Genomic DNA, 22,996 nt, shown 5'->3' with positions numbered 1-22,996 from the left:
CATTTATTGCCCATCCTTAATTGTCCTTGAGAAGGTGATGGTGAGCCGCCTTCTTGAATCACTGCAGTCCAAGTTAGAGTCTAAAAATCTATCAATATCTTTCTTCAGTGTACTTAACAAATGAGCTCCTACAGCCCTCTGAGAGTCGAGAATTCCAAAGATTTACAAGCTTATGAATGAGGAAATGTCTCCTCATCTCTTCCCTGAAAGTTGACACCTTATCCTAAGACTTTGAACCCCTGCCACAATTCAGAAGCCACCTCGGTCAAAAGAGTTTAATCTGTTGAAGATGTTATTCTATTCAAGCAGCCTCCTGGATTGGTTAAACACACTGAGGGATAGACTACCAAGTTGGAAGAGACTTGCTTGACGGCTGTTGTTGAGACCAGTAGTGAAACGCAGTTAGCTGGAGTCTTCTGTAATTTGACAGTTTGACACACAGAGACTTCATCTTTCAAATCCGTACACTTCACAGTGAAAGAATGGAAACAGTGCAGTCAATCACCCAGGGCAGATCAAACTCAGCAGTGGGCAAGGCTTTCCGGTTTTGAAGTCCTGTGGCAGCTCGATGAGCAAGGCTAGGCTAGCTCCAGGTTAAAAGAGATAAGCGAAAGGTTAGCGAGCAGGGTGACGATCTTGTTAACGTGTGCCAAGCAGTGGGTGATTCAGCCTTCTGCTTCATCCAACTAATGGCATCAGCGTGAGGCCAGATCCGTTCCTCTGAGGAAACTGATGAGTTGTCTGTGCTGGTGGCTAAATTGGGTGCTTTCCTATATAATTAACGCAGACGTTATTTGCTGAAGGGAAAGTTGGTGGTGTTAGGGAAGGCAATCTGCTGTTGGTGTGGGACACAGACAATCAGGCCATTGATACAAGGATAAAAATGCTCTTCTGAGTTCAACAAAATTCTTGTAAAAAGCTCCTTGCAATTAAATGCTCCAATCCTTTAAGGATCTCTGGTTTGACTGCTTTGTGTGTGGTGGTACAGGAGACACACTGGATGAAGATCTTAATCACATAACACCATAAGCCATAGCAGCAGAATTGGGCCACTCGGCCCATCGAGTCTGCCCTGCCATTCAATCATAGCTAATTATTTTTCATCCCCATTCTCTTGCCTCAATCAAGAACCTATCTATGTCTGTCTTAAAGACACCCAACGACCTGACCTCTACAGCCTCCTACGGCAAAGAGTTCCACAGATTCACCACTCTCTGGCTGAAGAAATTCCCCCTCATCTCTGTTTTAAAGGATCGCCCCTTTAGTGTGAAGTTGTGCCCTCTGGTTCTAGTTTTTCCTACTAGTGGAAATATCGTCTCCACGTCCACTCTATCCAGGCCTGGCCTGTAAGTTTCAATAAGATCCCCCCTCATCCTTCCAAACTCCAGCGACTACAGGCCCAGAGTCCTCAACCATTCCTCATACGACATAAGGAGATCCTGATTTGAATATGTTAATGAGGTTTCCGCCTGTTTCATGGCGATCTGAATCAAGACCCAAAATTGCCTTGGGTGAGACTCAGTTGGCAAGTGGGTGTTACTTTTCTTTTTAACCTTTTTGTCTTCTCCATTTTGCTGAAACATGGCTATTGTAGTGAGATAAAAATTACTACACATTCATAAAGTTAACGAGTCTTTGTTAAATGTAGAGAAGAAGTGTGAAGGGAAAACAAATCACATTATGTGAAACTGTGACCTTTTTGTTCACCTAACTTGTAGGCCAGAACTATACGTTGCTTGGGCGTGTGTGTGCCCAAACCAAAACCCCGCAGGGGAAAATGTCAGCTATGTCTCCCAATCTCAGTGCACACTTGCGGAATACTTTGGTTGGCAGGAGAATTAGAATCATAGAATCCCTACAGCACAGAAGGAGGCCATTCGGCCCACTGACTCTGCATCGGCCACAATCTCACCCAAGCCCTATTCCTGTAACCCTCATTTACCTTGTTAATCCCCCGACACTAGGGTCAATTTAGCACCGCCAGTCAATCCAACCCACAGATCTTTGGGCTGTGGGAGGAAACCGGTGCACCTGGAGGAAAGCCATGCAGACACGGAGAGAATGTGCAAAGTCTGCACAGACAGTGACCCAAGGCCGAAATTGAACCCAGGTGCCTGGTGCTCTGAGGCAGCAGTGCTAACCACTGTGCTGCCCTCGTTGCGAGTGCAACAAATGCATTAGGATGCCAAACAAATGCAATTTTACATGGCCCATCTGCTTTTACGGCTGGTGGGTGGGAAATTGGCCAGGCAGCCTTTACGTTTTAGTTGCAACCTCGATCCTGGGTCAAGGTACTACCATGAAATTACAAAGAGGATCTGCTGGCTGAGGCTTGTGTTTGAATGCGCGGCCTATTGAAACTCTTTCCATAGTTTATCCATCTCAATTTATTTATTTTTTTAAACAGGTCTGCAACTTCCTGAGACAATTCCTCAGCGGCTGTCACCCTGAGGGAGAGCAGTAGAAGTACCAGCCTGCAGCCTCTCTTTACCCTCGTCCAGTGCCCCTGGCAGCACTGAGCCCTTCCCAGCTGATGTTTCACACTGGCAGCCAGTTAACTGGGCAGCTAGCATGAAACCACGCGCTGGGATGATCATAGCCGAGAACGTGTATTCCCGTGCCCGATGGATGAAAATTCAGGCCATGATAGATCGAACCATTTGTTGGTTCAAAGCCTGGATTTGGTCAGAGTATTTTTACAGTCTGTTGTCTGTAAAGGGTGGTGGTGGGGGGCGGGGCGCTGGTTATTTCACACGGTGGAGCATGAGAGGTTCCTGCTGTTGGAAAACAGAATAAGGACAGGACTCTCAGTTGAGATTTCTGGGCTTTGTGATTGTGCTCGCTGCTGGGAAGACCTCCATCTTGAGGGACACAAAGTCCACTTGGGGAAGGGGCTGATGAATCTGAAAACACAACTAGAAAAAACAAACTGTAACACCTCCTTCATATTTAAGAGTTGCCTTCAATCACACCTCGAAAAGTAGTGAAGAACAGTCTTAAAAGCTTCACGTTTTTTAGGTGTTCAGATCACCAACAACCTATCCTAGTCCCCCCATGCCGACACTATAGTTACGAAAGCCCACCAATGCCTCTACATTCTCAGAATATTAAGGAAATTTGCCATGTCCACCTTCCACAGATGCGCCATAAAAAGTATTCTTTCTGGTTGTATCGCAGCTTGGTACGGCTCCTGCTCTGCCTCAGGCCGTAAGAAACTTCAAAAGACTGTGAATGTAGCCCAATCCATCATGCAAACCAGCCTCTCATCCATTGACTCTGTCTACACTTCCCACTGCCTCAGCAAAGCAGCCAGCATAATTAAGGACCCCACGCACCCTGGACATTCTCTCTTCCACCTTCTTCTGTTGGGAAAAAGGTACAAAAGTCTAAGGTCATGTACCAACCGACTCAAGAACAGCTTCTTCTCTGCTGCCATGAAACTGTTGAATGGACCTACCTCGAATTAAGTTGATCTTTCTCTACACCCTAGCTATGACTGTAACACTACAGTCTGCACTCTCTCCTTTCCTTCTCAATGTATGGTATGCTTTGCCTCTATGGTGCATGAGAAACAATACTTTTCACTGCGTACTAATACATGTGACAACAATAAATCAAATAAAATCAAATGAAAAAACATATCAAATCAAAATAAAAGGCACCGCCTGTATCTTCAGAAGTAGTAATAAAAAGACGCAGATATAAGTAATTGCTGCTGGCCCACTTTTTATTCTGGATCGGATGCAGTAAGGCAGGGTAAGCACCCAGCCAACATAGAAAGTCCATGGATTGATTGAGGAATGTTGTGGGTAACTGGAGAGCAATCCATGTTGACAGGGCAGTTATAATTTTAAATAACTGCTGCGTACTTTAGAAAGGAATAATTGTGGAGTTAAACTCAGAACGGCAAGTTGCAATATGGAATATTATAAATAACATGGATCAGTGGCAGATGTAGATATCATGATCTGTGTTGACATGCATATCTTTTCCTAGTATTACTGTACAAACTGTGTAACTGAGATCTTCTTTCTTCCAGCCAGCGTCTTATAAATAATTTGCGTGCCCAGTGATCTGCACACTGGGATCATTACCACAGCTGGGAGAATAGGTTGGCACTTCACAGTTCCAGGGTTAAGGAGCTCAGGGTAAGTTTGCATGCACAGCCTGCATCTAACAGCTGGAAACGGAAGAAAAAAAGACTCAAATTCACATATTAACATTCGCATTTAGCATAAAGCACCTTGATGCTTTTCGTAAGCTGCTTTCTTGTTTTTATTATTGCCAGTGTGACAGCCACTTAAAAGCAGCATCTCTGAAATGGATTAATTAATGACGATTTAGTCATATCAGGGGAAAAAAAGAATTGCATTTATGCAGTGCTTTTTGCAATCACTGGCCTATTCAAAAGACTTCGTAGTTAATCAAGTATTTTCAAAATGTGGTCGCTGTTGTAATGCAGGAAGCTCTGCAGTTAACTCGCACACAGCAAGTTCCCACTGATGACAATGTGATAGTTACCAGCTACATGGATTGAGGGTGAATACTAATTAGGACACTGAGGAGAACTCCCCTACTCTTCTTCAGAACAATGTTAAGGGATCTTTTGCATCCACTTAATCAGGGAAATGGAGCCCTTGATTTAAGGTCAGTTTGCTTGTTAGTGTCACGGCTAAGCTTACATTAACCCTGCAATGAAGTTACTGTGAAAATCCCCTAGTCACCACATTCCGGTGCCGGTTCGGGTACGCTGAGGGAGAATTCAGCATGGCCAATGCACCTAACCAGCACGTCTTTCAGACTGTGGGAGAAAACCAGAGCATCCGAAGGAAACCCTACGCAGACACGGGGAGAACGTGCAGACTCCGCACAGACAGTGACCCATTGGAATCGAACTCAGCTCCTTGGTGCTATGAGGCAGCAATGCTAACCTCTGTGCCAGCCGGTTCTTAAGACTATGGGCGCCAAAGTGACCATTTCTTGCTGTAGAGTTTACATAAATGGAAATGAAGTATTTTTGGATGATTAGTTTGTACAAGCATTATCTTGTTTCATTCTTATTTCAGTCATGTTTCCAAACTGTCATGCTGAGCGTGTGAATGTTTTATTTAGGGGTATAGTGGCCAGGATTTTGCGTGCATGCTTGCCCTGGGGGCAAATGGCAAAGTGGGTGCAAAATCCCACAAGAGGCAAAAACCAAGAATTTTGCCAGTGTGATTTCAGGATGCAACTGCTCCCACCCAGGAACCTCATTTAAATACATTTAAATCTTATTAATGGGTTTTCCCACTGTACAACCCACCACACAGGGAAATCCTCCCCCCCTCTCAGACGGCATGACATCACTTTGGCAAGGTTTGAAACAGGTCTGGATTAACATGAACCAGGCAGAGCTTGGGCAGTGCCAGGGAGGAGGGGGAGGGGTACAGCTGAGAAGGCTTGCTTTGGAAATCCAAGGTTGCCGACGGGGTGGGCTCACCTGTTGGTGGGATGCAGTGGGATCCATCTCAAGCACCTTCTCTTTTTCAAAGATCTTAACAATTGGCGGGAAAAGCTGGCGTTGTGCCCACCTTTCTTCCTGTCTCAGTCAACAATTTGACTAAAAATGTGGATATCCCCACAATTATTTGAGACACAAAAAGCAGACAATGTTGGAAAAGGAGTCAGCAGCCTGGGCAGCATCTGTGTAGAGGAAGGAAAACAGAGGCCCTGAGCCTCGTCCCTGGGTCGGGCTCGCATAGTTGGGACATTTCCAAGCTTGGCGAGCCTGACTTTTAAAAATGGCCACCCATGGGTGGGGTTTTCAGTCAGGAGGTTGGCGGTGTGATGGTGGGGAGGGAGCAGTGGGCTAAAATAAGGGGTCAGAGTGGCCAACCCTGGAACGACTGCAGAGGCTGCTAGGCGTGGAGATGGACTGGTTGGAAGACCTGCATCTGTGCTCTGGCACTATGTTTAAATTAATAAAAATAATAATAAAACACATTATTTCTCGAGCTCTCACCCTTCAAACCTCCACAGGCCGCATGCCCCAGCCATGCCAACCCATTTTGCCCCACCCACCCCCATGGCTGCTCACACCCTGCTATGCCAACACATGTCCCATTACCTAGATCCCACTACCCGAGGCCAGCTTGAATGTCCACTCAGCCCGCCCCTCCCCAACCGCACGCACACCCCTCCAACCACACACACCATCCACCCACCCCCCACCCCTCCCGCAACAACACCACCACCACCACCAAACCCCTACTAAGTTACATTTGCCTCTTTGAGCACTGATTAACTAATTCAGGGAAAATCACTGCTGGTGATGGATTGTCACACAGTGTGGGGTCATGACCTTCATTTCAGGATCCCGATTCAAAACCCTGCCCGTGGAGTAACAATTCAAAGGTGAAGGAAAGATAAATTTCAAATGAATATTGAGCTATAAGTTTTCTACAGGTACTTTATGGAGCCGGGGTGGGGGGGTGTGGGTTTGGTGGGGGCAGAACCTTATAATAACTTTTAAAAAATCAATACGTAACACAACAAAGTGAAAATTATACGGTATTTGTGAAATCCTTTAACAATCCATTTCCCTTGCTTTCTGCACACAATAGATTCGTAAGAGGGTCATAGATACTTCTATACAGTTTGATAATGGAAGATATGCCAGGAAAAGCATCTATTTTCAGTCAATGCAGGGGAATGGGGTCAAACACATCGTTTATTGGATATCAAGAGTGTATGCGATTTGGTGAGGTGCATGGGGACAGGAAAAGGTCATAATGCCTAAAGCATATTCTTTATTTCATTGATCTCAATCCGACTAATCTGCCTCCTTATCAAATCCTGTGAACTTTTTGCTCTGTTCAACTGCACACAAGCATCTCAGAGATTTTGTTTTTCAAAGGTTCTTAAGTTGCAGGTAAATCATTCAGGGGAAGCGGGCATTCTCCTTCTCCATGGTTAACAGAAGAATTGCCTGAGTTTCCTTCTGCCTGGTTTCATGCTGTTGCTTTATTAACAATTTCAGGTAACTTATTCCAAATCTCTCTTATCCTTCAGCTGTCAACCACATTTCCTATGAGATTCCCAGCTCTGAATAACAAGTCATGAGAGTTGAATCTTGAATAATTTGCTGGATTAACTTTGCCAAACATGAAAACTTAGTGGGAAAGCTGGGAACTTACTCCCACTGTCTAGTCCAAAGGTCCTTGTGAGATTGTAAAGTTCTGCTCCATATAACAGGTTGGAAATCAATACTGTTCTGTATTAATGAAATGCTACCTTGCTCTGAGTTAAGACATTTCATTGCAAGCCAAGTTAATTTTATACACCGTACGGTCACTGTGAAGGTCAGTACTCATCAAGCATGCACAGGCTGTAGAACTGCCATGGTCATTCAAGAAAGATTCTCAGGAGCTATGACTGCATCTCTCCTCTTGTCTCTCACCTGTATATTGAGAAGACACTGGCTCCATTTGTAGGTTGTGTTTTCAGGCAACGAGTACTCTGATATTTTGTCCCAGTGACTATTCTTCATACATCAGTCTTTAAATTAGGCAGTACCATCGCAGCCTAGGTTGAAGCTTTTCACTTCAGTAGCTCATGTATGCATACTTTCCACACTGTTCAGTGCAGACTCAATGGGCCGAATGGCCTCCTTCTGCACTGTAGGAATTCTATTATTCTACACTATTATTGAATAGAAACTCTGGTCAATTTTGACTCTGGGGCAGCACAGTGGTTAGCAGTGCTGCCTCACAGTGCCAGGGACCGGGTTCGATTCTGACCTTGGGTGATTGCGTGGAGTTTGGAAGTTTTCCCCATGTCTGCTTGGATTTCCTCTGAGTGCTCTAGTTTCCTCCTACAGCCCAAAGATGAGCAGGATAGGTGGACTGGCCATGATAAATTGCTCCTCAGCGTCCTAAAATGTGCAGATTAAGGTCTTAGCGGGATAAATAACTGGGGTTATGGGGATAGGGCCTGGGGTAAGATGCTCTGTCGGAGGATCAGTGCAGACTTGATGGGCCAAACGGCCTCCTTCTGCACAGTAGGAATTCTATGACTCTGTGAATTTTTCTCTTCTAACCCCAGGATTGATGAAGCCGGCTGCAGTGCCATAAATCATGCACTACCTGTGGTCAGTTTTACTGATAGCAACAAACAAACATTGCACCTTAGCCACTGTGATAGAGTGCGATGTGATCAATACATTTACACACCAAACCATTGAAGACCCAAAACACATCTAAGAAGCCGTTTTCATTTTAAGGTAAGGACTTTGAAGAGGATCAACCAGGTACCTGCACCAGCTGACACAAAATGCAACCTTGAAGGAGGATTGTCCAGGGAACTGACACATTCAGTGTCCGGCCACACCTAGACTTAAGGCTGGAAATGGGGTGGGCAACAAGAAAGGGTGAGAAAACCGTAGCTTGATTTTCTCTGCATTAAGGTTAGGGTCTCCTGCAGAATCTTTAATATTCGTGTGCTCTCATGGGATTTGTTTGCTCCTATTAAAATGGGTGGGACTCCTTCTGGGAGTCCTTCTTCCAACCAGTGAGGTCACTAGGATTAAGATGGCACGGTGGCACAGTGGGTAGCACTGCAGCCTTGCAGCACCAAGGATCCGGCTTTGACTTCTGACTTGGGTCACTGCCTGTGTGGAGTCTACACATTCTCCCTGTGTCTGTGTGGGTTTCCTCCGGGTGTTCCGGTTTCCTCCCACAGTCAGAAAGACATGCTGCTTAGTTGCATTGGCCATGCTAAATTCTCCCTCAGTGTCCCCGAACAGGCGACTGGGGGATTATCACAGTAACTTCATTGCGGTGTTAATGTGAGCCTGCCAATAAAATAAAACTTTAACTTTTAAAAGGATGGTTTGAGAGGGAGTTGGATCCAAAAGGGCTCCATTGGCAAAGGAATTTGTCTTGAGCAATATTTAAATAAACTATTTTAGACAGAGATTGAAGGACCTTTCAACAAAATGTATTCCCTTTAGACACCCTATCACTTGAAGGTCTATCGTCAAATCGTGTTAATTAAGACTGAATTCTATTGTAAGTGGAAGTTGTTGAGCTTCATTAAAACACAATGTTAATTGTTTTTAATAAATCTAAGATCATAGACAATTTTCATCGAGGATTTAATTTGCTCTTTGGACTATTTTTCTAAAAGCACCAAATTAAATCTTTGCTGGACAATTGGCAAACGTGAACTTTTAAAATAGCACACAATTTTCCACTCATCAATTTAAAGGTGCTAATAGTTCCCAGGTTATGGAAACTTAACAGTTGCATCCCAATGGAATGCATAATGTGAGATCACTACATGGTGAAGTGTCTGATACAAACGAATGAAACACAGAGGATTTAATTAGATTCTAAATTTTGAGGCGGGGATGGGCATATTTTAGCTCCAAAAATTTCAATGAAGATTGAGATCCATTGATAGGATATGGCTGGGGTTGAACCCTGGGGGCATAGTGATAATGTGGTCGGACAAGAAATCCAGGCTATTGTGCTGGAAACACTTGTTCCTATGCCGCAATGGTGGAATTTAAACTAAATTTATTTGTCTGGAATTAATGGTGGCAATAAAATTATCATCAATTGTGGTAAAAACCATCTGGTTCACCAAAGCTGTATAGGGGAGAAAATCTGCTGTCAATACCTGGTCTGGCCTACATGTGACTCCAGACCTACAGCAATATTTCTGGCTCTTAATTGTCCTCTGAAATGTCCCAGCCAGCCATTCAATTGAAAGGCAATTAGACAAGGGCAATAAATGCTGACCTTGTCAGTGACACCCAAAGAATAAGTGAAAAAAAAGCGAGGAAGCAGTCAATAGGAATCAGGCACAGAGTCATAGGGGTTTACAGCATGGAAACAGGCCCTTTGGCCCAACTTGTCTATGTCACCCAGTTTTTAACCACTAAGCTGGTCCCAATTGTTTGCATTTGGCCCATATCCCTCGATACCCATCTTCCAATGTAATTGCCTAAAGACTTTTTAAAAGCCAACCTGCCTCTGGCAGCTCATTCCAGACACTCATCACCCTCTGAGTGAAAAAATTGCCCCTTGATCTTTTTGTATCCCTCCCCTCTCACCTTAAACCTATGCCCTCTAATTTTAAACTCCTCTACCTTTAGGAAAATATGTTGACTCGCTACCTTGTTTATGCCTTTCATTATTTTATAGAACTCTATAAAATCACCCCTAAGCCTCCTACACCCCAAAGAAAAAAGTCCCAATGTATCCAGCCTCTCATTATAACTCAAACCATCAAGTCCTGGTAGCATCCTAGTAAATCATTTCTGGACTCCTTCTAGTTTAATAAGATGCTTTCTAGTACGGATAATGCCACAAGAGCTTTCACCTTCACACAACAGGGAGATGGAATCTCAGTTCAGCAATTCATCTACAGGCTGGCAACACGATGTAGCAACATTTCAGAGATGGTTTGATCTGTGACTCTAGCCTTCTAACGTAGCGATGGCGGAGTTAACAAACAAGTGAACATGGCTCATGACTAATTTTGTCGGTAGCTCTTGCAGTTTGCCAATCAAAATGGCAACCGAAGGAAATTTTCTCAGTGCACCCACATAACCAGGGAGGTTTTGCTAAGCTTTTTCTATGCAAAAGGATATGATTATAGAGAATGTGGCTGTTGATGTCAATTGATTCAAACTATCGGGGGGGAGGGGGTGCGGTGCTGGTTAAATAAAAATTTGAAGGAAGCAAATATATTTAGGACAGCAGAAAGATTGATCAGCAGTAGAGAATTCTGAACTGGGGTTGGCAGTGGGAAAAGGACAATGGACGAAGAGGAAGTCTTTCTTTGCTTCTACAAATCTTCCTTTCCCATATCTCAGTGGCTAACGAGATACTACCTGGACAAATATTTATTATTTGGCTCATTATTAAGTTTTTTTTAAAGTTTATTTATTAGTGCCAAGTAAGGCTTACATTAACACTACAATGAAGTTACTGTGAAATTCCCCTAGTTGCCACACTTTGTCACTTTCAGACTGTGGGAGGAAACCCATGCAGACACAGGGAGAACGTGCAAACTCCACACAGACAGTGACCCAAGCCGGGAATCGAACCCGGGTCCTTGGCGCTGTAAGGTGGCAGCACTAACCACAGTGCCACCCTTCCGCCCAGTGCGCAATTTCATGCCCAAACACCCCTGTGCGAGTTATTCATTGGTAGCCTTTAACTAGCTCGTAAGTTCTTGTCTTGCTAACTTCCTGTGACACGTTTCAGAATAGGAGCAAGACTGTGCGGAGAGGACAAACACAACTAAAGCATTATTGCTTGCTTCCTGTCTTGTACAGCTATTTACTCATCTTTGCAACCTAGAATGGCAGATATAACCAAAAAGCAGTCATGACAGTGTAGGAGATTGGAGACTCACAGCCAGTGAGTTTCCTTATATCTTGTCATGTCACTAATTAGGGAGAACTGTATAGAATGTACAGAAATAGGCCATTTGGCCTCATTAATCTGTGCTGGCATTTGCGCTTCACATGGTCCCATTTCATTCACTTTATCTTAGCCAATCCCTATACATCTTTCTATGTCTTTTTCCTTGCGTGTATCTGTCTATTCTTTCCCAAAACATCTCAGCTACCCGCCTCAGCCACTTCTCATGGCAGCGAGTTCCACATTCTAACCACTCACAAGCAGAGACATTTCTCCGTTGGACTTATTAGGAATTATCTTCTACACATGGCCCCGAGCTCTGAATTCCCCCACGTAGAATCTTTAAGATTTAAGGCACGATCTTACCGCCCGTTTGCGTCATCCTCCCGCTGCAGCAAAGGTGAGACAATTTGGCGACAAGCCAAATCTCCGGGATGAGAAAATCCCGCTGGGGTGAACGGTCGGAAAAGTCTGGCCTTGGTCCCTGCTGAAATGGCAGGAGCCGCAGTGGTCAGTAATCTGTTAAATTCTTCAGGGGACCTTGTCATGGTGTTTACACTGAGCCACAACATTAGCATCCTGTTTCTGAGTTATCTGGCTAATGAAGGTGGGGGTGGGTGGTGCTAATGGTTCGTTAAGATATACAGATGAAGAGCATTTTTTAATTAAGTATCCAGAGCATATACATAAAGTGAGACGTATGTGGGCACCCCAGAGGCCTGGACTGCTTCCTCACCCCATAAAATGACATCTTGATTTAATTTGGTAATGGTTCCTTTCATTCTTTTCCTTCATTACAGTGCCCCTTTGGGGCTATCACTTGGTTTATTGCCTAGATGGGCTTTTTAAAAAAGTTAGCTGCTTGATTAATTGATCAACTCGACAGAGTGTATAGTGAGACTCCAGGGACTGACATCCTGCTTTCATTTGTTTATTTTCTCTAATCATTTGTTTTTATTTCAGATGGGTATAAACTAAGATTTGGCCCCCAAAATGACATGTTAGTTTAACTTGATACAATTCCTTCAATTTTCTTTCTTTTGTTTCAGTGCTCCGTGGGGGCTAGCGATTTGTTTGATCTCAATGGGACTATTACATTTGTGTTACAGGTACGGAGAAGAGTGTAAAGAGAGACTTCTGTGACTGCTGCAACCTTAGGGGCTGGATCACTACATTAGCTCTCACAATGTTATTTTGGAAAGTTTTCTTTTAAATAGAAGATGTCCCTTTAAGGAACCGTCAATTTGCTTGGTTACTTAATATGCTAATTATTGGTATGCTTAAGAAGAGAGACTGTGCCCCCTTAAATGGCTATCACTTTAATTTAATTTGTAATTAGTTTTTTTCCCCTCAGATTAATTAGTTTAATGAAAGTGTTCCGTGCTAACACGAAGCCTACGTGAGTTGCAGCCCCTATTCCTCAAGTTTCGGCTGCACTGCCCCAGGCTCCTGATCTGTGCCCACTCAGTATGGGGGAAGGGCCTCACTGCAAACCTGGGCTTGGCTGAGGTGGCCATTTACAGGTTGAGGTAGCGGGCGGTCGAGGGAGTTGTCCAGCCTGACTGTCTGTCTGTCCCTCTGCTATGTTCATGGCTGGGTGTCCCTGGAGAAGAAAGACATGTTGTCCACTGGTTCGCTTGTGGCCTTCCGTAACTGGGGATGGAATGCATCATTAGCCCCCAAAAATGATATTTCGATTTAGTTTAACTTTCCTTTAAACTCTTATCTATTTGGTATTAGGCTCCTTTAAAGGACTATCACATTCACTTAATTTTTTAATTTGTTAATTAAATTAACTAAATTCGTTCAACTGTAGTGCGACTTGGGCTGGAATCTTACTACCTCACTCGGGCAAGGCTCGGAAAATCCCACCCGAGGCCAACGGAGAATTCCGTTCTGCGAGCCCAGCCTGTCCCGATTCCGGATTGGGCAAGGTGGTAAAATTCCAGCCTCAGTGTTTCATGCACAGGGTGCACAAGGTGACAGCCCATTTGTAGTTTTTCAAAGGGGCTGCACCTCATCCCAAGGGATGCTGTGGTTACAGCAGTTGCAGGCTCTTCCTGTTCCTCCGGCTCCCCTTCAATCAAGGGATTTGTCCAGTCCGACTGTCTGTTCCTCTTCCTTGGCTAGATTCGCAGCCAGGTGTCCCCAGAGAGGGAGTGTCTGGCAGTGTGTATTGGTATGCTCGAGGTCTCTTTTGACCAGTGGGCACCCTGGGGGCTGGAGTGCCTCATTAGCCCCTAAAATAACATATTAGTTTGATCTGGTAAGGTTCCTTTTGTTTTTTGTTGCAGTACCCTTCAAGAGAACATCAATCTGTTTAACTGGCTTGGCTAATCATTTAATTTGTTACTTATTTTTATCAGTATACTCAAAAAAGTATAACTAGATACAGTGCCCCTTTAAGGTGCTATCAAATTGTTTAATTGGTTGATGTGTTAATTAGTCTACTTTATTTCATGGGTGTACTCAAAGGAGTATGGAGAGCAGTCAGCACTCGCCATCCTGAGAGTTGGCACAGAACATGCTCCCGTGACTCCCAGAAGCCCATTGCCCATAACACACTCGACTGAGCTCTGATTGGCAATGGGCAGGTGCTCTGACTACCCGGCCGCCATTTGATTGGCTCACTGATCCCTTCCAGTCCAGGCGCAGCGTTGCAGTAGCCAGGAGAGGTAGGGTAGCACGCTGCCTTAAGTCCCAGGACGTACGTGAGGTAGATTCCCAGGATGGGAGGATAGGGGAAGCCCTGGAGGGTTGGGGGTTCACTTGAGGTAGGGGTGGGAACAATTATGGCATCTGGGGTAGGCCAGGGTGGGAGGGTGGCTCAGAGTTCCCAGGTCCTGGAGGGGATGCTGCCCCAAATCTGAAGGGGCCCTCAAATTGAGATGAATTCTCACCCCTGCCCACTTCCCACCCAAGATGGAGAATTGTTTCTCTTTCACTTACCCGCCCTGCTCCAAGTGGCATCTGCCAGCCAAGAAATTGAGGTTGGGCAGGTAAAAAGTACTTAAAGTGGCCACTTATGGGTCTGAATAAATGAAAGAACAGGTTTTCCATCTGAAGCCCTACTATGAAATAGCACCTTTGTCAGGTGGGCAGGATCCTGGGCTGAATTCCATCCATACAAGTTTACACTCCCTCCCTCCTCTTCGCCCACCTCAGAACCCACCAGGGGTGGGGAAAGAGTAAAATTCTACCCTATATAGTGAGGCTGCTGGGACAGTGGGTTAGTTGTTAAGAAGCAGACATACATAATGCTGCATTCTGTAAATAAACCTATTATCAATAAAAGTATCAGTGTTTACTTTCACACCTCATTAACTAGCTTGGAATTGGTATACAGTCACTGGCAACATGTGCCCATCAGAGCCACTGGGAAGGAGGCTGCAGATGTTGGGAACACTCTGCTGTAAAAGACTGAGTCTCCTGTAGTCCTAGTGCTCAGAATTGATTGACAGAAGTATTCCTCCGTCTGTGGACCCTCTGATGGGCAAAGGCAGCGGGTGCTGCCCTTGATGCTGCTGGTGTTGCTGTTCCTCTCTGCTCCATGTATCGGTGAAGACTGCCAGCAGGAATGTGCAGCCAAAGCTGAATAAAGTGCCAGAGTGACTTCTGAGTAGGTGGCAACCAGCCAGTAAGCAGTGACAGTGCCCTCTGAGCAGTAACCTCTCACCTGGGCCATGGGGGGAGCTCTTCAATTCCAGCTGAACAGAAGCCCGCCCAGCCTAGTGATTTCATCGAGATAGCACTCCCCGATGTAGACTCACCTTGCTGACGCTGGCAAGTTCCACACAGCTTGGGAAACAGGTGGGCTGTCCGTGAAATCCGGAATCTTCCGTTAAAATGGAACTTGATTGCCTGAGTAGAGCCATACCTGACAACTATATGGGGGCTTCCCACTTGCCTCCAATGGGCCAGGGCAGCAAGGTTGGCACAGTGGTTAGCACTGCTGCCTCACAGCAACAGGTTCGATTCCCGGCTTGGGTCACTGTCTGTGTGGAGTCTGCATATTCTCCCTGTGTCTGCGAGGGTTTGCTCTAGATGCTCCAGTTTCCTCCCACAGTCCAAAGATTGTGGGTTAGGTGGATTGGCCACGCTAAACTTCTCCTTACTGTCAGAGGGACTAGCTTGGATAACTGCACGGGGTTATGGGGATATGGTCTGGATGGGATTGTGGTCAGTGCAAACTTGATGGGCCAAATGACCTCCTTCTGCACTGTAGGGATCAGTGCCTGAAGGTAATTTTTTTCCACATGCACGCACCCAAATTGGTCTCCCCTTGCCTGTAAAAAATCCTCCTCTCTCCTCCTCACATCCATTTTTAGAATCAGCCCAACCCATTCATAATTTGAACGAACTCTTATCAGCTCTAAATCTCCCCCTTTCTAAAGAGTCAACCCCAACCTGTTCAATTTTCCCTGGCAGCTGCATCCTCTCAGATCTGGTGTCATGCTTGTAAATAACTTTTACAATGTAAATGCTTTCTCCAGCATCCGATACCCTTTTTATGACACGGAGATGGTGTAGTTCTTCAGCTGGCCAGACAAGGCTCCGACGCAAGTTTCGCATAAAAATTGTTTTTGTCAGCCCCGCTGCCTCAGAGTGCCAGGGACAGGGCTTGGGTCACTGTCTGGCTGGAATCCGCACACTCTCCCTGTGTCTGTGTGGGTTTCCCCCAGGTGCTGTGATTTCCTCCCATAGTCCAAAAGACATGCTGGTTAGGTGCACTGTCTATGCTAAATTCTCCTTCAATGTACCCAAACAGGTGTCAGAGTGTGGTGACTAGCGGACTTTCACAGTAACTTCATTGCAGTGTTAATATAAGCCTACTTGTGACATTAATAAAATAAACTTTTCTTTTGAATTCCATTACTCTAGAAATAAATTGCATTTTAACTGCTTTTAATGATTGGTTCACTACATATCTCTGAGATCTCTTCATACTTCTGCTCCATTCACTTTCTTATTTCCTAAGGTGTAGGTTATGTTTCTAATTTCCTAACCAGCCTCACATTTGTATTTAAGGGAAGTTCAGCTGCAGTTTAACAGGCCAGCTCGCACATTTCTCATGCCTTTCCACACGCTGCAGTTTTTGTATCTCCAACTGCATCACCCTTTGATATCAGCTGCCAATTTTTACCCTGAGTTCCTTGTTCCAAGGGCCAAATCATTCACATGAATGATGCTGAGTTATGAATAATACTTGTCCCAGAGACGGTCCTTGTTGAATATCTCTTTCTACATTACAAAGCCCCACGTCTGCATATTATGCACTTTGCAAAAAAGGCTGGATCACATAAAGCTGTCGCCAAAATCAAAGGTACTGACCCTGCATTCACTGTGAATTTAAACATGCTATTTATTCCCATTTTCAAATCCATTTTCAAAATGGGTTACTACAGAAATAAAGACTTGTTTCAACATATGAATGACTGGGGAACAATGTGCAGACCACAGTAGTCATTTTGCAATCATTATTCCCTTTGATTCAGTTCATTTAGTTTCATCTGTGGAGCATATTCATTGTTGACAGTCATTGATTTGACCCAGAGATGGTACATTTTTGCACAAATCCATTTTGAAAATTGCTTTGTTTACAGGAACGAAGATCTGATTTTAAACAGGTAGCTTAAACTGGCTCACTTGATGTGGAATGACTCAGTAAGCAATACCACAGAGAATTAACAAAATAACACCATAACCACCTTATTGAGTTTAACTGTCAGAACTGTGTTCTACAAGGTACCAGTCACTGAATACCCAATTTAGATGCTGTGCTTTGCTGTGTTGTTTTCTGATTCCTTTTGTCAAAAGCAAAATGAAGGAAACACGGAGTTGCGTAGCGAGCTAATTATAACGGTTTGGGTTTTTCTCTCTGTCTGTGTCAGCGGGAGGTGGCATGCTGCTCGCTGGTGATGGGATCTCATGGTCCTGTGTTGTCAATGGGGTTTCCCATTAAACACTTCCCTCACCAGCGAGGTGTGCGCCATGGCAGGAAGTTAAGATCCCGCCATAGTGAACGGCAGCAAGATTTTGGCAAACTTTTCAGCTTCAGGATCTGGGTTCAGACCACACTTTTTTTCATTCATTCATGGGATGTGGGCATTACTGGCATCCCTAATTGCTCTCAAGAAAGTGGTGCTGAGCCACATTCCTGAACAGGTGAGACAGGTGTTAAAGTGGACGTTCCAGGATTTTGACCCAGCGATGATGAATGAATGGCGCCATCTTTCCAAGTCAGGATGGTGTGTGGCTTGAAAGGGAACTTGCAGGTAGAGATATTCCTACGTGTCTACTGCCCTGGTCTTTCTAGGTGGTAGAGCATCACTGGGTTGGAAGGTGCTGTTGAAGAAACTTTGGGGAATTCCTGCAGTAGATGGCACACACTGCTGCCACTGTGTGTCAGAGGTGGATGGGGTGTCAATCAAAGGGGGCTGTTATGTCCTGGATGGTGTTGAGCTTCTTGAGTACTGTTGCAGTTCCTCCAGGCAGGTGGCGTGCATTCCATCACACTCCTGACTTGTGTCCCAGAGATGAGGACAGATTTTGGGGAGTTAGGAGATGAGATGGGAGGTATTTCTGGACATCAAAATATGTTGCAATTAAATACAGTTCAAAAACATAAATATCAATGTTAAATGAACATTTTCAGATCATCAAACCAAAAATAACTGTCTTTATATTGGATGATTTTTAAGTCACAAACCTGGTTTCTCAACACATTACTTAATCCCTCCTCAAAGTACGAACACATATATTTGGCCATTAGCATCATTGGTGTTGTTCTCTTCAAAGGTCTCCCAGAGTAACTTGAATCTACAAGATTACATTTCTGTCTTCCCTCTACATCCAAACTACTGATTTGTAACAGGTGTCCTGTGGTATTTGAACCTGTTATGCCACCGTGAACCATTTTCTCCAATCGGTTTTTAACCTGTTTCCTTCTAAATCTTGAAAAAAGGCCGGTCAGTCACTCTCATGTTCAAAGAAAGCAGACCCGACTTCTTTAACCTTCCCTCTTTACTGCAATTCTTCCTATTCTCAATCATCTTGATTGTTCTCCTCTGCACCCCTTCAAGGGCGCTGTTATATCTTTACAAAATTAGAACTGCACTTTGAATTCCAGAGGAAGCCTGGTCAATATCTCATATGTATAAAAGACATGTTTTATTAGGCTAGAGTGAATGCTACTTCACCAGAGCTATTATCACTCAAATAACTCATTAAGTAGTTTACTCGCAAAATCTGAAAAGGCGGAATGTGCATTTTGTTATTGGAAAATGCATTTACCTATTGTAGGGGGTGGAGAATATGGCCAGCACAATCGTGTGCCCGTTGATCCGGATGATGTCTGTAACTGCCTGGAGGACATTGAAGTAGAAGTGGGAGTCTCCAGGCACTGAGCAGTTCAAGCGTGCTTTCAGGAAGGATGTCCACTGCTTCTCCAGCACCCGCTGGGAACCCCCCATGTCATTCTTGCAGACGCGAGCAACTCTGGAGAGGACCACCTACAAGCAGGAGAGAGAAACGTTGGTGAAATTTTCATCTGCCAGTCAGGTACCCTCCAGGGGCTGTCACCTTCCCATTGTCTCCCTTCCTCTCCCGCAGGCATGTTGGGTTACACTCCTAATGGGGACCCTCAGCTAGTTAAAGTACTAAAGTGGCAGTTCCTCAAGTCAGCCTGCATAGTGAATGCCAGTGGCTATCCCACAGTGGTGAGTACCACAGGTAACCTTGGTCTTGTCTTCATTTTGCTGACAGGAATAATGAATAATGTTCAGGTGCATGAACCCTGGTTGAATTTCAACACTTCTTGCCCTCCACCCCAGCACCACTGAGACCAACAAGTACCCCTTTTTTGGCTGAGAGTGGGGAACTGACCATGGACAGGGATTACCTTCCTTGTCTGGGTGGAACAGCTTCTACGTTGCACACTGCATTTCCCATCCATACGAGGCCACTTCCACACTTCACAAGCTATGGCCAGTCCTTTCTTCATATTTAACACTCATGTCAACTACACAGGAAAGTGTAACTAACACAGAATGTGTACATGTAGAGTACATAATGAATCATATCTCCGCAGTAAAAAAAAGTTTCAACCAATTACGTGCCAGGTAGAATTGAATTATACTTTGCAGTTATGTGGATTAGGATCTGAATTAGGATCAAGTGAAAACCAACTGAAGTTGAAACAATTAATGTATTTAAACAACATCATATCGATGATCAGACTGGGAAGGGATATAGATACCATATAGATATAGAATGGGAAAACTAAATACTCCAGAGGACGAGATGGTTTTTCATAACTAGTGGAGAGGGATCTGGTCTTTGGCAGAAAACTAGTGCATCATGAATAGTGAAGATGCGTGAACTATAGAAGGGGATTTTATAATTGGGGTAAGGTCAATGAGAGAGTCGATTGTTGATGCTTTATGGAACAGTGGGATTGATGGGCTGAATGGCCTCTTTTTGTTCCATGCTCTATTAATATTTAATGTGAGGATGAGTGTTTCATTAGATTAGCAGATTGAGTAATCCACTTCCCCTGAAAGATCTAATACATTGTAGAGGGTGCTGGTGCTCCTTGGCACTTTACTGAAGTGGTCATTCTTTATATTTAAGTTTGGACACCAAGGTCAAGCTATTCAACATGGTAAGGATCATAGCTGAGGCAGACCTGATTGTTACTCAATGCCCAACATCTGCACTTCAAGGAGAAGGTTGTTGGACAATGATCAGGAGCAGGAGCCTTGGAGAATGTCCATCTCCCAAACTCAGGGCTATAGAGTCAATGCAATTATCTCCTTAAAGCAGTTTTGCCTTAGATCACCAACATCAGCATAGATTGCAGAATTCAACTGGAACCTTTGTTAATCTGCATCTGCTCAGCTATTCATTAGGTACGCTGTTAGTAGGATGGCATGGTGGCACAGTGGTTCACACTGCTGTCTCACAGCGCCAGGTACCCAGGTTTGATTCCCTGTTAGGGTCACTGTCTGTGTAGAGTCTGCATGTTCTCCCCGTGTCCATGTGGGTTTCCTCTGGGCGCTCTGGTTTTCTTCCACTGTCCAGAAGATGTGCTGGTTAGGTGCATTGACCATGTTAAATTCTCCCTCAGTGTCCCCAAACAGGTGCCGAGTGTGGCAATTAGGGGATTTTCACAGTAACTTCATTGCAGTGTTAATGTAGGCCTACTTGTGACACTAATAAATAAACTAAACTAAACTGTTGAGGGAACAGTATTTCTCCACCGATCATTCAATGAGTCGGAAGTCCAGAATGCCTTAATTTCCGACTGTCCCCTCTCAGCATGTTAAGCCACATCTATCATGGTGTATAGATCAGTTGCTGCATGCTGCACCATGGACAGGAACTGCTCAGATCTATTGCAATGACATGACCAGTTTTGGATTTGGAATCCAACTCCTTGAGGTGTGAGCTTTGTGGTTGCTCTTTGGCAGAATGCACCAATTAAGAGCCTGCCTCCAGACGCCAGGCTTCCTGGGGAAGGCAGACGGGCTGACATGTCTATTCTGCCGCAATTGGTGCGTGCCGCAGTCGGTGTGTGCTGGAGTCAGTGTATCGGTGCGTGCCGCTGTCGGTGTGTGCCGCTGTTGGTGTGTGCTGGAGTCAGTGTATCGGTGCGTGCCGCAGTTGGTGCGTGCCGCAGTCGGTGCGTGCCGCAGCCGGTGTGTGTCGCAGTCGGTGTGTGCTGGAGTCAGTGTATCGGTGCGTGCCGCAGTCGGTGCGTGCCGCAGTCGGTGCGTGCCGCTGCCGGTGCGTGCCGCTGTCGGTGCGTGCCGCAGTCGGTGTGTGCCGCTGCCGGTGCGTGCCGCTGTCGGTGCGTGCCGCAGTCGGTGTGTGCCGCAGCCGGTGCGTGCCGCTGCCGGTGCGTGCCGCTGTCGGTGCGTGCCACTGTCGGTGCGTGCCGCAGTCGGTGCGTGCCGCTGTCGGTGCGTGCCGCTGCCGGTGCGTGCCGCTGTCGGTGCGTGCCGCTGTCGGTGCGTGCCGCAGTCGGTGTGTGCCGCAGTCGGTGCGTGCCGCTGTCGGTGCGTGCCGCAGTCGGTGTGTGCTGGAGTCAGTGTATCGGTGCGTGCCGCTGTCGGTGCGTGCCGCTGTCGGTGCGTGCCGCAGTCGGTGTGTGCTGGAGTCAGTGTATCGGTGCGTGCCGCTGTCGGTGCGTGCCGCTGTCGGTGCGTGCCGCAGTCGGTGTGTGCCGCTGCCGGTGCGTGCCGCTGTCGGTGTGTGCCGCTGCCGGTGCGTGCCGCTGTCGGTGCGTGCCGCTGTCGGTGCGTGCCGCAGTCGGTGTGTGCCGCTGCCGGTGCGTGCCGCTGTCGGTGCGTGCCGCAGCCGGTGCGTGCCGCTGTCGGTGCGTGCCGCTGTCGGTGCGTGCCGCAGCCGGTGCGTGCTGCAGTCGGTGCGTGCCGCAGCCAGTGCATGCTGTTGTTGGTGTGTGCCGCAGCCGGTGTGTGCCGCAGCCGGTGCGTGCCGTTGTCGGTGTGTGCCGCAGTCGGTGTGTGCCGCAGCCGGTGCGTGCTGTTATCGGTGTGTGCCGCAGCCGGTGCGTGCTGTTGTTGGTGTGTGCCGCAGCCGGTGCGTGCCGTTGTCGGTGTGTGCCGCAGCCGGTGCGTGCCGTTGTCGGTGTGTGCCGCAGTCGGTGCGTGCCGTTGTCGGTATGTGCCGCAGCCGGTGCGTGCTGTTGTTGGTGTGTGCCGCAGCCGGTGCGTGCCGCAGTCGGTGTGTGCCGTTGTCGGTGTGTGCCGCAGTCGGTGCGTGCCGTTGTCGGTATGTGCCGCAGCCGGTGCGTGCTGTTGTCGGTGTGTGCCGCAGCCGGTGCGTGCCGTTGTCGGTGTGTGCCGCAGTCGGTGCGTGCTGTTGTCGGTGTGTGCCGCAGCCGGTGCGTGCTGTTGTTGGTGTGTGCCGCAGCCGGTGCGTGCTGTTGTTGGTGTGTGCCGCAGCCGGTGCGTGCCGCAGTCGGTGTGTGCCGTTGTCGGTGTGTGCCGCAGCCGGTGCGTGCCGCTGTCGGTGCGTGCCGCTGTCGGTGCGTGCCGCTGTCGGTGCGTGCCGCAGCCGGTGTGTGCCGCAGCCGGTGCGTGCCGTTGTCGGTGTGTGCCGTTGTCGGTGCGTGCCGCAGCCGGTGCGTGCCGTTGTCGGTGTGTGCCGTTGTCGGTGTGTGCCGCAGCCGGTGTGTGCTGCACTCGGTGCGTGCCGCAGCCGGTGCGTGCTGTTGTTGGTGTGTGCCGCAGCCGGTGCGTGCCGCAGTCGGTGTGTGCCGTTGTCGGTGTGTGCCGCAGTCGGTGCGTGCCGTTGTCGGTATGTGCCGCAGCCGGTGCGTGCTGTTGTTGGTGTGTGCCGCAGCCGGTGCGTGCCGCAGTCGGTGTGTGCCGTTGTCGGTGTGTGCCGCAGCCGGTGCGTGCCGTTGTCGGTATGTGCCGCAGCCGGTGCGTGCTGTTGTTGGTGTGTGCCGCAGCCGGTGTGTGCCGCAGTCGGTGTGTGCCGTTGTCGGTGCGTGCCGCAGCCGGTGCGTGCTGCAGTCGGTGCGTGCCGCAGCCGGTGCGTGCCGCTGTCAGTGT

At 46.9% G+C, this 22,996-nt stretch overlaps 1 protein-coding gene across 1 annotated transcript in view; it reads right to left on the bottom strand.

Annotated features, from left to right (window-relative positions):
* The window catches only part of sema6bb (sema domain, transmembrane domain (TM), and cytoplasmic domain, (semaphorin) 6Bb), a 588,988-nt gene that overhangs the window by 81,809 nt on the left and 484,183 nt on the right, over positions 1–22,996 (bottom strand). The window contains exon 11 of the mRNA XM_080212572.1: positions 18,708–18,925. Coding sequence (XP_080068698.1) covers positions 18,708–18,925 — 218 coding nt within the window. The remainder of the gene's footprint in view (positions 1–18,707; positions 18,926–22,996) is intronic.

This window comes from Carcharhinus amblyrhynchos, chromosome 26 (assembly GCF_965287045.1).
Source record: "Carcharhinus amblyrhynchos chromosome 26, sCarAmb.v2.hapA, whole genome shotgun sequence".
Lineage (NCBI taxonomy): Eukaryota > Metazoa > Chordata > Chondrichthyes > Carcharhiniformes > Carcharhinidae > Carcharhinus > Carcharhinus amblyrhynchos.
Note: the sequence above shows the minus strand (reverse complement) of the source record. Positions and strands in the feature narration are given on the sequence as shown.